The sequence below is a fragment of the Mycteria americana genome, chromosome 5, assembly GCF_035582795.1.
Source record: "Mycteria americana isolate JAX WOST 10 ecotype Jacksonville Zoo and Gardens chromosome 5, USCA_MyAme_1.0, whole genome shotgun sequence".
Taxonomy (NCBI): Eukaryota; Metazoa; Chordata; class Aves; order Ciconiiformes; family Ciconiidae; genus Mycteria; species Mycteria americana.
In genome coordinates this window covers 38,319,012-38,336,155 of record NC_134369.1, presented here as the reverse complement: position 1 = coordinate 38,336,155, position 17,144 = coordinate 38,319,012, and the positions used below count along the sequence as shown (strand labels likewise).

At 34.8% G+C, this 17,144-nt stretch overlaps 1 protein-coding gene across 4 annotated transcripts in view; it reads left to right on the top strand.

Moving 5' to 3' along the window:
* The window catches only part of RYR3 (ryanodine receptor 3), a 249,473-nt gene that overhangs the window by 180,286 nt on the left and 52,043 nt on the right, over positions 1-17,144 (top strand). For all 4 annotated transcript variants that reach the window (XM_075503016.1, XM_075503012.1, XM_075503015.1 and 1 more), the window contains exons 58-67: positions 316-431; positions 720-787; positions 1,626-1,747; positions 4,015-4,064; positions 4,756-4,816; positions 5,858-6,096; positions 7,034-7,115; positions 12,924-13,054; positions 14,408-14,728; positions 16,086-16,326. In XM_075503016.1, coding sequence (XP_075359131.1) covers positions 316-431; positions 720-787; positions 1,626-1,747; positions 4,015-4,064; positions 4,756-4,816; positions 5,858-6,096; positions 7,034-7,115; positions 12,924-13,054; positions 14,408-14,728; positions 16,086-16,326 — 1,431 coding nt within the window. The remainder of the gene's footprint in view (positions 1-315; positions 432-719; positions 788-1,625; positions 1,748-4,014; positions 4,065-4,755; positions 4,817-5,857; positions 6,097-7,033; positions 7,116-12,923; positions 13,055-14,407; positions 14,729-16,085; positions 16,327-17,144) is intronic.

The following is a 17,144-nucleotide window of genomic DNA, read 5'->3' as shown; positions in this document are numbered from 1 at the left end:
TTGCTTTGTTAGATTCAAATGTACCATGGCTTCATTTGCGCAATAAGAGAGCTCTCTGAAGTTCTTATCTTAAAATACGTATATTTTGGATACTTTAATCCAAAGCTATTATACCTCTTAGAGAAACATGAACTGATTTTAACACTTCTTGCTATGTAGTTGATAACTAAGAGTTGCTGTGGAAGGTCATTTTCTCCTTCTTATGAAAATTTACCATAATTAAAAGATAAAAAGGAATGGAATGCTTCATAGTACTGTCATCATTTGTACTACTGTCATCATCAATACTGTTCATCTTAATGCTTTCTAAAACAGGGGTCTGAATGACATGGAGTTGGATGCTTCATCCATGGAAAAGAGGTTTGCCTTTAAGTTTCTGAAGAAAATTTTAAAATATGTTGATTCTGCTCAAGAATTTATTGCGCATTTGGGTAAGCTGCAGATTTTATTTTGAAAATAATTAAAATTGTTGATATTTAAATATTTAGATTGATATGTTTAAATTTGTAGTAGTCACTTTTAATTGCATTTAAGAAACTTAAATTCTGTCTTTTAATTTGCAGATTGAATTCTTGGACATCTGTAACTAGCTAAACTGTTTCTGCTGTTTTATTTGTATTTCAGCAAAACTAAGTTTACAAGGCTATATCAAAGAGCTATTGTGTTATTTATTATTAGACAACTTCTTATTCGTGTCTGCCTTGATTGTATCCTTGCAGAAGCCATTGTAACCAGTGGAAAAACTGAAAAATCTCCACATGACCAAGAAATAAAATTCTTTGCCAAAGTGAGTGATTTAGTATTTCAAGTAATGTGCATATACATTCCATTATACAGAACATGAAAATTTGTAATGTTAGAGTGCTTTTCAGGTAATAGAAATGTAACTTTCCCATTTTTTTCATGGTAAGTAATCAATTAAATGTTGTTAACAAATATTTCAAAATATCTAAAAAATATTTCAATATATTTGCTGGGTTCAAATATTTCAAAATATTTTAATATATATGCTTCTACATGAGAAGGAACATAGAAATTAAAAGGCAGCTTATTTATTACATTAAATTAAATATTCTCACTGAACATATAAATTATTTCTGAAAATTTTTGCCTCAGTATATCACTGAAGTGCATAGTATCATTTAATAATAGGAAGAAGTATTCCTATGCATAGTAATGTCATACACATTTGTGTACCTAACAAAAATATGTTGTCAATAATCAGATTTGAAGTAAGGAACATTTAGGATTTAATTTAGGATCTTAAAAAAAAAAAAAAAGCCCTCTCCCTTTATATCTGTATTGGACAGTTATGTAAATAGTGGAGAGGAACGGTCCTCTTAGTTCAGTGATATTTATCACTGTTGAATCTGAGAAGAGTAAGCCTGCAATATTAGATCCAAAATAGATAGATCTGTGTAACTCTGTTTATTATTTACGTAACTTTTAAGTAAAATTGTTAAGACTTAAGGTTTTAATTTATATGACTTTGTGTCTGAAATGAGAAAATACAACTGTTACAGAACTCCTAAAATTCTTTGAATGAACTTTGACCAATCAGAGCATTGTTGCTACGTTTACCATTGTGCTCTGTGAAAAATACGTTTTGTATCTGTATTTCTTAGGTTCTTTTACCATTAGTTGATCAGTACTTTACAAATCACTGCCTCTACTTCCTGTCTTCTCCAACAAAAACACTCAGTAGCAGTGGATATGCATCAAATAAGGAAAAGGAAATGGTAGCAAGGTAAGTAGAAAATTAAGATATACACAGGAGGGTTCTATATAGATAATTAAAGGTCTCTTCTTAGATTAAAAAGAAAGATAGCTCAAAAGCTTAGTTTCCTCAGATGGAAAGTGAATAGTTTATTCTATATCAGAATGGCAGTGAGTGTATAGAATTCCTCATTTTAGTATTATTTAATACATAATTAAAGAATTAAGTATATATACTAATTATATATACATATTACAATATATAAGTGTGGATGATAACATCAAAAACATTAATAAATGATTCTGTGAGCAATGGAACTAATAAAACTTAGTTTCTGATGGGTTTGTGTTTCATTGTTGATGGCAGTTTCTGGTTGAAGCTTATCCCACTGTTGGGTCATTTAAATGGTCTCACATTTAAATTTTCAGATGTCAAAAAATGTGAAAATACCATGATGCAGCTTTTTAGGGGTATTTATGGATTCTCCCTTCTCTACAAAATTACTTCTGCCCCCCCCAAAATTGCTGGAATTTAATAGTTTTTAGATGTCTGTGCTCTTTCATATTTGGTTGGAATCAGCCACTTGACTCAAAGTTATTCTAGAAAACTCAATTAAAAAGAGACAGTTGCCTTTTAATTTATAATGTGTTGCCTTTACAAAATTATGAATTTCATTTTTCTGCAATTAACATTTAAAAAGTAATATTTAGTTTGTTTTTAACTATGACTGTCATTAATATTTTTTTGCCAATTTTTTTCTCCCCCTTAAAGGTGTGCTGCCAGTTATTTTATTTGGGATATTTTGTATCATAATCTTTCAAACTGTATTTTACTGTCATGCTTTCTTACTTTAACTGTGAGTTTCTCAAATTTCTTTTGCTTTCCTTCACTATGTTGACCAGAGTTGACTACTTTTTCCAACGGAAGAGTAGATATAAAATTTGAAAATAAAGGTTATTTACTCGTTGTTACATGAGATCAGGCCTGGCACTGAACTTCCTAGCTTCCATTCTTCAGTTTATCTTCCAGCGTATTTTTGCTTTTCTCTAAATTATTATCACCCTTTTGTTTCCATCTTCTAGGTGGGTGGTAGTCCTTATATAGCAGTTGGCCGTAAGAGTGAGTGTTAAGTCCCTAAGATTCTGCTTTACTGAGCTTGCAGATATATTATATACAAATGTGCAAGATAGTCCTCCAGTAGCTGGGGAAGTCAGCTCAGGTTCAGGAGCATGGAAGTTTCGTTTCACTTCATTTCAATTTCATGCTTCCTCTCTGAATACTACGATTACTTCCCTAAAGTCAGTCAGGTCAGCTTAATAGAGCTAGAAAGGTTCTTACTAGGGTTGTACAAAACACCTTTACAAAGGCACATGAAGGAAGTTAGATGTCTGGCCTGCGTATCTGCTATTATAAATTCAGAAATATCTTATAATTCTTTGTCCATTCTTCAATGAGAAAAGTGACTTCCGTTATTTTCATCTTATACAAAGTATAGTATCTCCTTGCTATTGTGAAGATTAAAAATGACAATCTGTTGTTAGTAAGAGACCATACCAATTCCTAAGGTATATTTGCTTCATTTTGTTACGTCCTAATTCCATTTGTAAAGTATAGCACAGATGATAAACAAGCCTGCCTAGCTGTCTTTGTTTTTAGAAGTTAAAGTAGGCCCTTTAATCTTCAGAGCGTTGGTGATTTTTCCTTTCTCTTAATTATCCTATTATTTTGACAGATAGGTTAGATATGCAAGGTTCTGACATACTTGTCAGAAGTTCTTCTAGACTGTATACATTTCAGGATTCATCTTATCAGCAGTGGCTAAACACAAATTTATTTATTTACAAAGGATATCTTTGCAAATTGTTTTAAAATGTATGAAGATTTGTAATGTTTGTTTCCTGCAGAATGCCAAGTAAAACCCTAAAATGTTACTAATTTTTTCTTGTTCTTACAAAAAAAAATTTCCTATTCAGAAATAAATAGCCATAAAGGATGATGCAACCATATAATATGCAATTGTTAGAAAACACTGTAATCAAAAGAAAGTTTCACGTTTCAAGTCATCTCTGAAGTAGTGAAGCTTAGAAAATGAGAGAATTCAGAAGCTTTAAAAAGTTATTCTGTTTAATGCAGTTATTTGACTGACTGTTATAATTATGTATGATTCAAAATACACTTTCCAGGAACTATGTTGTGTTTTCTCTTTCATATTCCTACTACTGTTTACCTCATATTCTAAATAAATCTTTAATCTTTGTCTTGTCTTGTCTTGCTCTTTCTGTTCTTTTCTACTTTAGCCTGTTCTGCAAACTAGCTGCTCTTGTTAGGCATAGGATCTCCCTTTTTGGTAAGTTGTTAAGAAAGATCTTGATGGAGTTAAAAATATAAAGAATGTATAACCATTGCTTCTGTCTTACCCGAAGCTTTTCACAAGCTATAGGCAAAATTCTATAAAATTATGCATAAACTTCCAGTACAATTAGTGAGTGCATTGAACATGGCTCTGAAGCTAACAGCTAATAGAATATGTAAAGTGTTGGAGCAGGAAGAAATAGCAGCTTCTAGGATTTTCAGACTCCTTTAAAAAAATTCTCATGCCTTTGCAGTTACTTTTAGCTTTTCAAAAGTCATCTTACACTAACTGTTTTGATTTCTGTTATCCAACTGTTGAATCCAATAGATTAATTTCTCAATAGGCTAGGGGGTTGTAGGGAAAAATAACATATATTTTTCCAAGGTATTGGTAAGAAAATTACAAAAGAAATGTACATACTTCGAGATACAAAGTTCAGAATGTTGCAGGGTCAAGTGATGAAAATGAGCTATAAGTAGACACTAGTTACTCTTTTTAGTTCTTGTATGAAAATGGACTTAAGAAATTGAAAGTTTTAGAACCAGAACTCCCTGCAGTGACCTAAGGTGGGAGACTTACATCATGCCTTGTTTAACCTGTGCGTCTCCAGTAATGACGTTTTGGATCATTAGATTATCCTACATTTTCTATACTATTGTGCTCTCATAAATCTCTTTCTAACCAGGTAGTGATTCTGCTACAATGGTGAACTGCCTGCACATCTTAGCTCAGTCTCTTGACACACGGTAAGTTTGCAACATTTGTACCAACTATGAACTACATAGGTTGTCACAGAGCTTCTCAGGAGCAGTTGGATTGTTTCTGTACTTTTTATTCCTTATTTTTAATTAATGATATTAGCAGTATCAATAATTCAGATATTGACTTCCATATGAGCAGATTTCGTCTAAAGGCTTTAATCTACATTTTTCTGATCAATGCCTGTCATTAAAGCATTGAAAACTCGTCACCCTTTCCAAGGGTATTTGAAGACTTTCTTGGGAGATGTAAATGACACAAACTTTGGCACTGCAAGTATTAATACCTGTAGATATTGAGACAGTTTAAGTGCCTATTGGAAAATTTGTCATTAGAAGTATGCAAAATGTATTAATATATGGGCATAGTTACATTTGCTAACTTTTTACTGTTTACCATTGAAATGCTTATGTAGATTAAAACACAGGCCAGGATAGTTTTCTAATTTGAGCTGGTTTCTGGCCTGGTTGTGTTATATAGCAGCCTGACGATGAACTCATTGTGAATAACAACACTGGAAAGCTTCATTAAGGGGTTGGAGAAGAGTGCAAAACAATTAAGGAATGGGACTGTGATGCTGGTATTGTGGTTGCATTTTCTAGATTTAGTGTGCTTTGAAGATACGTAAGCATGTATCCTGACTTGCATACCTAGTTACTGTGACTCCCATAAAAATTTGGGGATTAAGAGTTACTTTTCTTGAGCGTATTATATGGAGGAGCTTTCTTGCCACCTATGAGATTTGCTGGGAAGGCATTATCTTATTTGAAAGCAGATCACAAAAACTGAAAAGACAAGACTGAGGAAGCAAGTTCTTTGTTGTTATTATTTTTATGAAATACTCCAAGCTAATTGTTGCTTATACTGCTATGTAGATGTAACTGTCCTTTTCAGTTCATAAGGTAAAGTTCACTGATACATGTGTGTATCTTCAAAGACTGATAGAAGGCAACTAACCTGTACATATATATCTATGCAACTACTAAAGATCAATGCAAAGTTAATATTTTTCCCTTATTATTTTTCAGAACTGTTATGAAATCAGGATCTGAGCTTGTTAAAGCTGGATTGCGTGCCTTTTTTGAAAATGCAGCTGAAGACCTGGAAAAAACTTCAGAAAATCTTAAACTTGGAAAATTTACCCATTCACGAACACAAATCAAGGGTGTTTCACAGAATATCAATTACACTACGGTAGCGTTGTTACCGATCTTGACATCAATTTTTGAACATATTTCACAATATCAGTTTGGAATTGATTTACTTTGTAAGTCTTTTATTTTATTTTTCAAGTTTATTGTGTTATAATAATACAAATGCTTTTTAGTAATGATTGCATGAATTCAAAGGATGAAATTCTGTTTTCAGTAACACACATATTTCCAGCATTAAATCTGAAATTAGCTGCATAGTACCTTATTTCTATTGCATATTTAAAAATAATACTCAGTAAGTTTCAAGTTAATTATGTACAATATTTCTCCAAACACTGAGAGAGAGCAATTAGAATTTCCCTTTAAGTACTCTCTTACCAACTGTGTGGATGAGTCTAGTTTCCTATAGAAAATTAAATTATGCTTATTTTTGTTACATATTTTTATTTCATTAAAGGACACAAGTCATTATTAATTCCTTGTGATTTTTTCCTTACATTTGAAAACCACTTTAGTTCTCTTAATTTAAATTTTCCTTATATTTAGCATCATTTGGTTTAAAATTACTGAAATGCCTCCTTGAGATTCATCAATATGCTGTTCCAAAATTTTGTATATATTTGGGTGATCACAATTCCAAAGCAGAAGATAATTAAAACATTGATAGCCATGAAAAGACTTTCTTTAAAAAGGTGGGGAGCCTTTAGATCATGTTCCTAGAGGTTAGACACACAGATTGGTGTGGTTTAGCTTAAAATTGTACTCTGCAAGTGTGATAACCTGCAATATCTTATTAGCAAGTATCTGCTGGCCTCTTGAAATGTCTGATGACCTGTTAGGTTTTGGAATGAATGTGGATGACAGACCAGGTATCAGAGAAATTGAAGATAAATAACACGTGTGGAGTATTGACAGCCTAGAATGTTCAGTGATACATATGCTAAAAGTTTTAGACACTGTTTATCAGACTGCATAAAACAGATGTTTAATATTTGGAAAGTAGTCTTTAGCTGAATAAATACTGAAAATCTACTTCTTATTTTCCTCTAGTGGGTGATGTACAAGTTTCATGTTACAGAATTCTTTGTAGCCTCTATTCCCTTGGGACTGGGAAGAACATCTATGTTGAAAGGTATTGAGTGAAAAACTCAGCATGTAAAATTTTCTCTTCTTTAGGAGTGTGTTGTTTAGGTGATAAAGCAGTTTGAATGAAAGGTGAATCTGAAACAGTGTGAGCATGTTTAAAATACACTTTAACTGGAATGTAGTTGCCTATATCTTAGAGTTCAATTCCACACAAAAAAAACCCAACCCAAAACTAAATAAAAGCAAACGACTCATCCTGCATATGGCAGTGTATCTTCAGGGAGGTTTTTTTTCCCATAGGGAAAGCTAAATTTTTCCATGGATTGCCATCAAAGTTCCCAAAGTTTGGCTACTGCATGTTGGTGTGGTAAGTAGGCTGAGTACTAAATAGCCTGTGTCTGTCTCACAGCTAAGTCTATCCAGAGTTCTCAAAATAGTTGTCCTGAGCATATGTAGAGCATTCTGACAGCCTTTAACTCTACAAAGGAAACCACTTTACCAGTTACTTGCATTTTAAAGAGTAGAGTCTCCAGTTCCTTTAAGCATCTAGTTGCTATATGTTCCAAGCCCTGGATTTTAGATCCTCTTCCATTAAAAAAGTCTCAAATCCATCTCTGCTACTTCAGAAAAGAGAACCCTAATTGTTGGTCTGTCTATCACAAGACAGAAGCTGAGGTAATCATAACACTTCCTTATGCTTCTAAAGGCTTTAGGTTAGGCGATTTTTATCATCTTTCTTATACTGAAAAGTTTAAGATCCACAGGGCTTAAGAGAGAGACTAAACTGGAGGAAATCCAACTCTGTAACCTGGTTAGGAGAGGTTTTGCCTAGCATGAGGAATGCTGGTCTCCACTTCCTTCCTTCCAGAGTTTATTCTGTAATTCTTTCATGCAAAATGCAAGAGCAGTCTGGTGGACAGACTGTCTCTTTCCTCCTGCTCTGCATGCCATGTACGTGTGTGCACAAGCTCATTCTTGTGCATGTCCACATTCAGTCATTTATACATCCATCGCTAAATTACAAAGCTATACTCTTTCTTTCTTCTCTTTCTGGGCTTGAAAATCTTGAATACTCTTTGACACAGATCTGATAGGCAAAATAGGAAGTGTCTTACCCCTACTCTAACTAGCGGTCAGGGCCTTCGCACAGGAAATAAAAGGTGATTGTGTCTGAGTTGCCTTACGATGAGAAGAGCTCACAGCACAGGCCTCCACCTGACTGGCAAGAGCTATAAGCACTGGACAGTTACCTTAAACGCTGATGTTAGCAGCATCACCTTTTCCTACTGCAGTTGTCTTCTTAGAAGGGAAGAGTGATCAGACATATCCGAGGAAATGAATTAGTCTCCTAAGGCTGTGTGAGAGGTTTCCAACTGTGGATTTCATTTAGTTTGGTTTTCACTAGACTCACTCAGGCTCTTAAATTAAGGCTGTAGGCAGACATCAGTGTCTAGGTGGGAGGTAGGATTTCAAACACACTGCTCGATATTTCAGCAAAACTTAGAAGTGAATGATTGAGCTGACATGAACAGTTATTCAAGTTAAACAATGCTCAGATTTAGGATCAAAGTGCAGTTTTTCTCCTAGTGAAGTTTGGCAGGGACATTAAGAAGTTTTACCTTCCATTGCAGGATGAGTCATAGGTGAAAGTCATATTGACTTTTCGTAGGTGAATATAATTTTTCATGGCTGAAATAGTTCAGATGATTCTACAAGACTCCTGGCTGCTGGGGCTCAGGACTAATACTAAGTTGGATTGCTGCTGCTGCCTTGTTGTGACAGACTTCCATTGTCAAGGGGTTTATCCTTTGTACAAAGAGTGTTTAGCTTGTTTAGGATGTTGGAGATGTTTCTGTTTTCTCTGTGGACCTTTCTTCTCTAAATGTCTCTGTGGTTCATAAATGTTGAGGACTGGATACAAAATGCAGTAGTCCTTGGCTACTTTGAGCCCTAATGCTCTACTGGCAAGTGTGGTATTATTGCTACAGGCATTCTGACTATTAATTCTATACCCAGGTACCCATTTCTTTTCATTCACTGCATCAGAAATTTAGGTCCTAAATTTGGGGTTGAAAACCCAGTACCCAAAAGTTGTATGTCCCCTTATGGTGTCTTGGTCTTTTCCTGGTTAGTTTGTAGAAATACATTTCCAAAGGATTTTTAGCACAAATGATAAAAATGATGAATATTATGAAGTGTCAATAATGAGAAATACAAACTTCTGCGTAAATTAAGAAATTATAGCGCTTTTTTTAATGTATGTAGTTAAATATGACAAAATTAGCTGCTGTATTCAGCCATACATACATATCCAGGTTGTTCAGGTTAAGACTTTGATTTGACCTATTAGAGGCTTCTCAAAATGAAGACTGCCAAAGATGCAAGAAAGTCTGTTATAACAATGGTATAATAGGAAATGCTTCTTCATGACTACAGTCAGTTGGTGGTCTTTTATCTTGCTTTGGTTTTTCAAAGTCTAGATTGATTTGAATACATTTCAAGTGTTTTCCACTTCCTCTAAGACTTGCACATCAACCTCTGACAGTTCTTCCTCATTCTTTGGAGCAAATGTTTCCAGTTAGTTGGCTTCCCAACATATTTTGTCTAAAGGGTTAATTTGTCTTTTCTTTAAGTACCTTTTACTCCATTAATTCTATTGAACCATTCAGTTCCCGGAATGATTTATTTTACATTATTTGCTTTTTATGTCAGTGACTGTCTGCTCTGAAATTCTTTTTATCTTTTCTAATTTCTGTCCTGCAAAATTATAGTCTTTCCCTTGGTTTTTCATGTTTAGGACTTCCATATGACAGAAAATATCTGTGTACTTAGAGTAATTTTCTTAGCCTTGTTGTATAGTTGTTCACCTTCTCTTCTCTCAGCTTCTTGGTATCCTCCTTTCATATAGAAAGATGGGTATGCATTATGACATTGTCATGCATGTGATTAAGTAGCCTCAGTGCATTTGATGTTAGTCTTTTCAAATTACTTTTTAATATGTGTTTGTGTACATATATATATATACACACACACTAAGTTTTTCCTTCTTGATCCAACAGAAGGCAAAGTTGTAATAAAGTTTCCTTTTAAGGAAAATTTATGAAATCTATATATATAATATTGCATCTTTCATTACAATTTAAATTGGAAGAGAATGTTGCTGTGCTCTAAAATATAGTAGGAATTCTAACATTATAAAAAATTTGTTTTTTAATGAAATGTTCATGGTTGCTATCTGTGATACTAATGCATCATGTATTCTGTTGCAAAATGTACACTATATGGATGGTCAGAATGTAAGGAAAAAGACATAGATATATATAGGTGGAGCACATAGTTTCTTTTTAATTTTGTAGTAACTGATTTCTCCATTTTCCATTTCTTTGGCAGTAAAACAACAGTAGACTGTAGTAATTCTGTACAGAGAACAAATGAGCATTCACCCTTGAAATAGAGTAATACTATGTGAATCATGTTACACGAAATACCCAAGTGAACAAAAATCCTTTTTTATAATGTTTTTCAATTCTGTAAGGCCATTGCTTTTGCCAATTTCTTTTGTTTCTCTTGCAACAAAAAAAGTTGGAGGGTATATAGTTGCATACCTCTTCACATTCCAGCATGGTTGTGAAATAAAAATTGACATAGGCTGTTGAAGATGAGGTAGTAGATGAGTCATGATCTTTGACTGTAGGTCATACAATGAGGAAGGCTTTGTTGACAGGAAGGAATCTTAAAAAGATTGTTGTTATTCCTGGAAGTTGAACAATCATAGACTCATAGAATAGTTTGGGTTGGAAGGGACCTTTAAAATCATCTAGTCCAACCCCCCTGCAATGAGCAGGGACATCTTCAACTAGATCAGGCTGCTCAGAGCCCCATCCAACCTGACCTTGTTTCCAGGGATGGGGCATCTACCACCTCTCTGGGCACCCTCTGCCAGTGTTTAACCACCCTCATTGTAAAAAATTGTTTCCTTGTATCTAATCTAAATCTACCCTCTTTTAGTTTAAAACCATTACCCCTTGTCCTATTGCAACAGGCCCTGCTAAAAAGTTTGTCCCCATCTGTTGTGGTTTAACCCCAGCCAGCAACTAAGCACCACACCGCTGCTCGCTCACTCCCCTGCAGTGGGATAGGGAAGAGAATCGGAAGAGTAAAAGTGAGAAAACTGGTGGGCTGAGATAAGGACAGTTTAATAGGGAAAGCAAAAGCCGCGCACACAAGCAAAGCAAAGCAAGGAATTCATTCACTAGTTCCCATGGGCAGGCAGGTGTTCAGCCACCTCCAGGAAAGCAGGGCTCCATCATGCATAACGATTACTTGGGAAGACAAACGCCATCACTCTGAATGTCCCCCCCTTCCTTCTTCTTTCCCCAGCTTTATATACTGAGCATGACGTCATATAGTATGGAATAGCCCTTTGGCCAGTTGGGGTCAGCTGTCCCAGCTGTGTCCCCTCCCAACTTCTTGTGCACCTGGCAGAACATGGGAAGCTGAAAAGTCCTTGATTTAGTATAAGCACTACTTAGCAACAACTAAAACATCCCTCTATTATCAGCACTGTTTTCAGCACAAATCCAAAACATAACCCCATACTAGCTACTATAAAGAAAATTAACTCTATCCCAGCCAAAACCAGCACACCATCTTTCTTATAAGCCCCCTTTAAGTACTGAAAGGCTGCAAGAAGGTATCCTGCAGCCTTCTCTTCTCCAGGCTGAACAACCCTAACTCTCTCAGCCTTTCCTCACAGGAGAGGTGTTCCATCCCTCTGATCATTATTGTGACCCTCCTCTGGACCTGCTCCAACAGGTCCATGTCTATTCCAAAAATCCATGGAGCTTTAAAGGATGAAAGGTGTGTGCTATCCTTATCCAATCTGTATGTCAAGCATAACAAAATCTTGTATAAAGAGTGCTTCAGAACTTCAAAAGACTATCTTAGCTTTAGTTTTAAGCCAATGTGAGTCTGGTCTTATTCTGAAAAGGACTGTCTCGGCATCTCTTCCACCTTCATCTGTACATTTCCACCCCTTTCTTTTTTTCTGGTAAATAGTGTTTATGCAGCCAGATGATAAGCATGTTTTGTTGCTGTTGGTTTAGCTTGGTTAGTTTGGTTTTATGGTGAGGTTTATTTTTAGCTGGACTAGTTCCTTCATCCAGCTTATCAAGATGCTATCTGAGTTTTAGTGCTAACACAGAACAGAAAAATAGGAAAATGGGAAGGTTGTGTGGGGGAATGCAGAATTGTCCCTTTCAGAACACACCACACAGAATGTCATAAAGTCATGAAATCAGTCTTCAATAAGTAGCAGTAGCGTCCCTCATCATTTGACTATGTAAATGGTATAATGTCTGAAGCAAAAGAAGTGTGTGTGTGTGTGTGTGTGTGTGTGTGTATACATACAGAAGAGAAGTGAAATCTTGAAAAAGGGTATGACTGCCAAAACAAATTGCTGTTGATTATATGCATTTGCTCCTTGTTTAAGCAAACTGAACGTATAATAAGAATATGCAATTACTAATCTATTCTTTGTGCATATTCTAGACATGTTTTCTATAGTTTGCAGTTGCACAGTTGCACTGTGGAGCAGTTTACCTTTAATATGCAATACTTGGTGGAGGTTGTTTTTTTTTTAAAAAAAAATGTTTCTTTTACCAATGTAATTTCCAGTAATTTCATTCATGTGAGAAATACAATTTTTCAAAGTTGTCAAATAGTTCCTAATGTATTGAAAAGATAAACTAAATCAGCAATAAATGTTAATGCTGCTTTATAATGCATGCTAGACATTGAAAGCCTAGTGAAAAACTTTTCCTCTCGGGTAACTTTTCGTGTCTCCCATATACAGGCAGCGTCCTGCACTTGGTGAGTGCTTAGCATCTCTTGCAGCAGCCATTCCAGTAGCATTCCTTGAACCTTCCCTCAACCATTACAACCCATTGTCTGTCTTCAACACAAAAAGTGCAAGAGAAAGAGCGAGTAAGTACTGTTCCTCATGCAAAAAAAAAAAGTGTTTGCTCCTCTCCAACTAATAGAAAGAAATTGTAATAATGAAAAAAACCCAAATGTATGCCACAGTAGAGAACTCCTGCTATTGCTCTTTCATTACTTGTCATTTTAGCCTTGCTCTGCTTTGTTGAGATTGTGTTAACATTGTTCCCTTTCTCCTAGCATATTTGGATATTTTTCTGAACATGGTGTTTGAATTATTTTCTGAAGCTGCGTACTGTAATATTTGAAGCTTAATCAAAGATCATATCTGCATTACAAAAATTTTTAGCAGATCGTACATTTCTGTTCTTACTAGTAACATGCAAGAGGTGTAATATCTTATTTATGTGAACAGGAAAATTATCTATATTTTTTTGTTCTCTTACCAGTACTCCAATGCAGTTTGGTATAGGGAACTCCTGACAGAATATGACTTTGATTCCATGAAACCTTAATCAAAGGAGCATGAGTCCTTCTACACAGATTTTCTTTGCTTGCTTCTCTCCTGACTTACACTTGATGGACTCTCATATCTTAAAGTATTTCAGTATTTTCCTCATTGATCTGTGTAAGAGTCATTACCTGCCAAAATCATTGTTCCTTTAAACAAAACAAAACAAAAAAGTAGGTAGATCAATTCCATATGCTTCATAAGTTTTCCATATAAAAGCAGTTATGGAAAAGCTTGTGCTAGCCCTTCCTTCCTGTCAGCTGTACTTTATAGAAGCAGCACTGGTGGAAGAATTTTGCTAGAGAGACTGGCATTAGATTATGATGGGTTGTTAATTGCTGAATAAGCACCTTCAGTTTCAAATACAAGCATCTGACAACTGGAATTCTTTCCTGGCATTTTTGTTGGGAGATAGATGTGCAGAGTTCATGAACTAGATACAGTTTAATTTTAATCTCACCCATAATTTTGAGCTGTTTGTTTCCTTTTCCCTGAGGTGGATTTAATCTGTTACAAATTAATGTGAAAGTTGTGAATGATTATAGAAACAACAGTCAGAGTTTATCCAATATTGATATAAGCTCTCAGTTCTGCCCTTTTACATAGCTGGACTGCTCACCAGATAATTGCAGGACACCTTATGGTAAAGCCATAGCTTTTTGATAGCTATTGTCTATGTCAGTGCTATATGCACATCATCAGAAAGACATAATTTATGAGATGAGAGATCTGTATACCCCAAAGTCTTATTAGAGTTATGTCTGCCCAAGATGGTGACAGAGAAAAACCTGAGTGATGATGTTACTTGTATTTAGGGTTTAACCATAGATGAACGTAGATGTTCTCTTGTTTTGTTACTTAATCTTTTGCCTTTCTACCCTTACTTGCAGTTTTAGGTATGCCTGATACAGTAGAAGAGATGTGTCCAGAGATCCCTCAGTTGGATGGACTAATAAAGGAAATTAATGATTTAGCAGAGTCTGGAGCAAGGTATACTGAAATGCCTCATGTAATTGAGGTTATCTTACCCATGCTATGCAACTATTTGTCCTACTGGTGGGAAAGAGGGTCTGAGAGTGTTCCTCAAAGTGCTGGGCCTTGCTGTACAATGGTAACATCTGAGCATCTGAGCATCATTCTTGGAAACATTCTGAAAATCATTAACAACAATCTGGGAATAGATGAAGCAACTTGGATGAAAAGAATTGCAGGTACTGTAAATATTTTTAAAAAGTAATTGTACCTAATATTTAATTACTATGCTACACTTTACCATATTACCCAATGATATAATAATAATAAATTGTAATTAAAACCAGCAGGAAACAAAGAGTACATAAGTGACAATAGGAGAAAGATTTTTTTAATTTTTTAATTTTTTTAATTATTATTTTTATGCAAGCATTGTAGCATCACTTTAAGCAGAGAGCTTTCTATATAACATAATGGATTTTGAAAATCTTACCTTCTCTAAGCACTGTGTAAGAGCCTTAGCATTTAATTTGGAGTTGTGAATTCCACTGATTTTCAAGACACCTAAGAACTGAGTATTGCAGTAGAGAGTGTAAGTCCTGTGAATTCTGTTAATGAAATATCAGGACAAAAAGGAAAGAAAGTGTATATGGTGAACTAATCCCAGGAGTAACCCAACTTCAGAATTAGTTGCTTTGCCTGAGTAACTGTGCCAGCTATTAAATGAGCAGAAAGATTTCTCAAAATGTCCTGTAACATTTAGTATCTAGCTAGCTAAAGAAATTTGCTGTATCCAAATTTTATCATTCATCTTAACAGTGTAAGAGTATAATATGCAATAAGGTAGTTCAAGAAAATCTATGTAAAGGTAATAATTTCCTGCTAAATTTTAATGCCCCATTGGTACTGGGTTTTCAGTATTATTTTAAATACTGGAAGTTCTTTAATAATAATAAAGATTCTATTAAAATTTAGTAAGAAGTTTGCTGCTTAATTGTAGAGACCACTGCTTGCAGTTTTGTAGTGGCTGTTTATCTACATAAGGAGATAATATACTACTGTGGTTTTTGCAAGGATTTTTGACTCAGGTTGTCTGCATTTTACTACTAATGCTTGTACAAAATAGATCTGTGATCTTGAGTTAGTCATTCATTCTCTGCATTTTAGCTTTCCTAAGGCAAAAGAGGTAAAGGAATTCTTCCAGAACACTGTCTTCTATTTTCTGACATTGTATACAAAAAAAACCACACACAAAAAAAACCCCCCAACAGTATTTCTGTGAGGACTGTGTGTCTCAGTCCCTACATTGTTTAGGTTCTAAGTTAGACATATGTGACTTGCCAAAACCATGGTAGTTTAATTGACATAAAACTGAGATACTTATAATCTGAATTCCCAGTAAGTGGCTTTTAATCTCTCAATAAACACAATTATTACAAAGCTATCTTCGTAGCTTTACTAGTAATTTTAAGATGCTCCAGAAATATGTGAAGCACTATGACCTTTGTGTTTTCTAGAACTGCAGAGTTCATATTAATATGATGAAAAACATCAATTGTGCATTAATCATAGGATTATCTATATTTTTATGTATAGTTTATGCTCAACCCATCATCAGCAAAGCCAGGCCTGATCTGCTCAAAACTCACTTTATTCCAACACTGGAGAAATTGAAGAAGAAAGCTATAAAGATTGTGATGGAAGAGGAGCAACTGAGAGCAGATAGTAAAACTGACACCCAAGAAGCTGAGCTACTCATTCTCGATGAGTTTGCTGTTCTGTGTAGAGACCTTTACGCCTTCTATCCAATGTTGATACGTTATGTAGACAACAACAGGTAAATAAAAACTAATAATTAAACTCATATTCATTAGTTAATGTACTGGAGTACATGATAAGTTAATCAGAAAGATCACAATGCATTTAATGTTATGCTGAGAATCAGATCCTGAGTATCTTAAGAATCTTAACTTAAAGAATGATGTACCTTGAATTCACACCTTTTTCTCACATGCATTTGGCTTATTTGATTGTATTGTAACTGTCCTATTATCGAGAACACATATCCTGACTGGACTTGTTATATATGCTACTGCAGCCCAATGACATTAGAAATGAATATGTCTTTCAAAAATTAAAAAAAAGTCTAAAACCCTGAACTGTTAATGAAGGGGTGAAAAACTGTTTTGCCTCAATTGAATCATTCTATTTGTAGATAGTACCACAAAGATGTTAATCTTTTGTGTTGTTTTTTTTAAGACAGAAATAAAAACTGTTTGGACAACATTGTATTGCCTTTGGAATTACCAGAAGTTTTTCTCCTCAACCATTTACTGAAGGATTATTCTGTGCCTACACTTTCCTTTTCCTTTATCACAGAACATGACCCCAAGATGCTCTTCAGAAGAGTATCTGAAGTATCTCTAGTATCTACAGTATCTTAATCCTATCCTTAACAACATTGTTCTGTACGCAGTCATTGTCCACTTATATTTTTTAGGTGTTAGTACATACTGGGCTAGTTAAGAGCATTTTCATTGCATGCACGATCCCTTATGCTGTGAACAGATTTACACTGAGGATTATTTGCTGCTTCTAGATGAACTCAAGGCTGTACTATGTAAGACCTTGTTGGCAAGGAAACACTTCAAATTT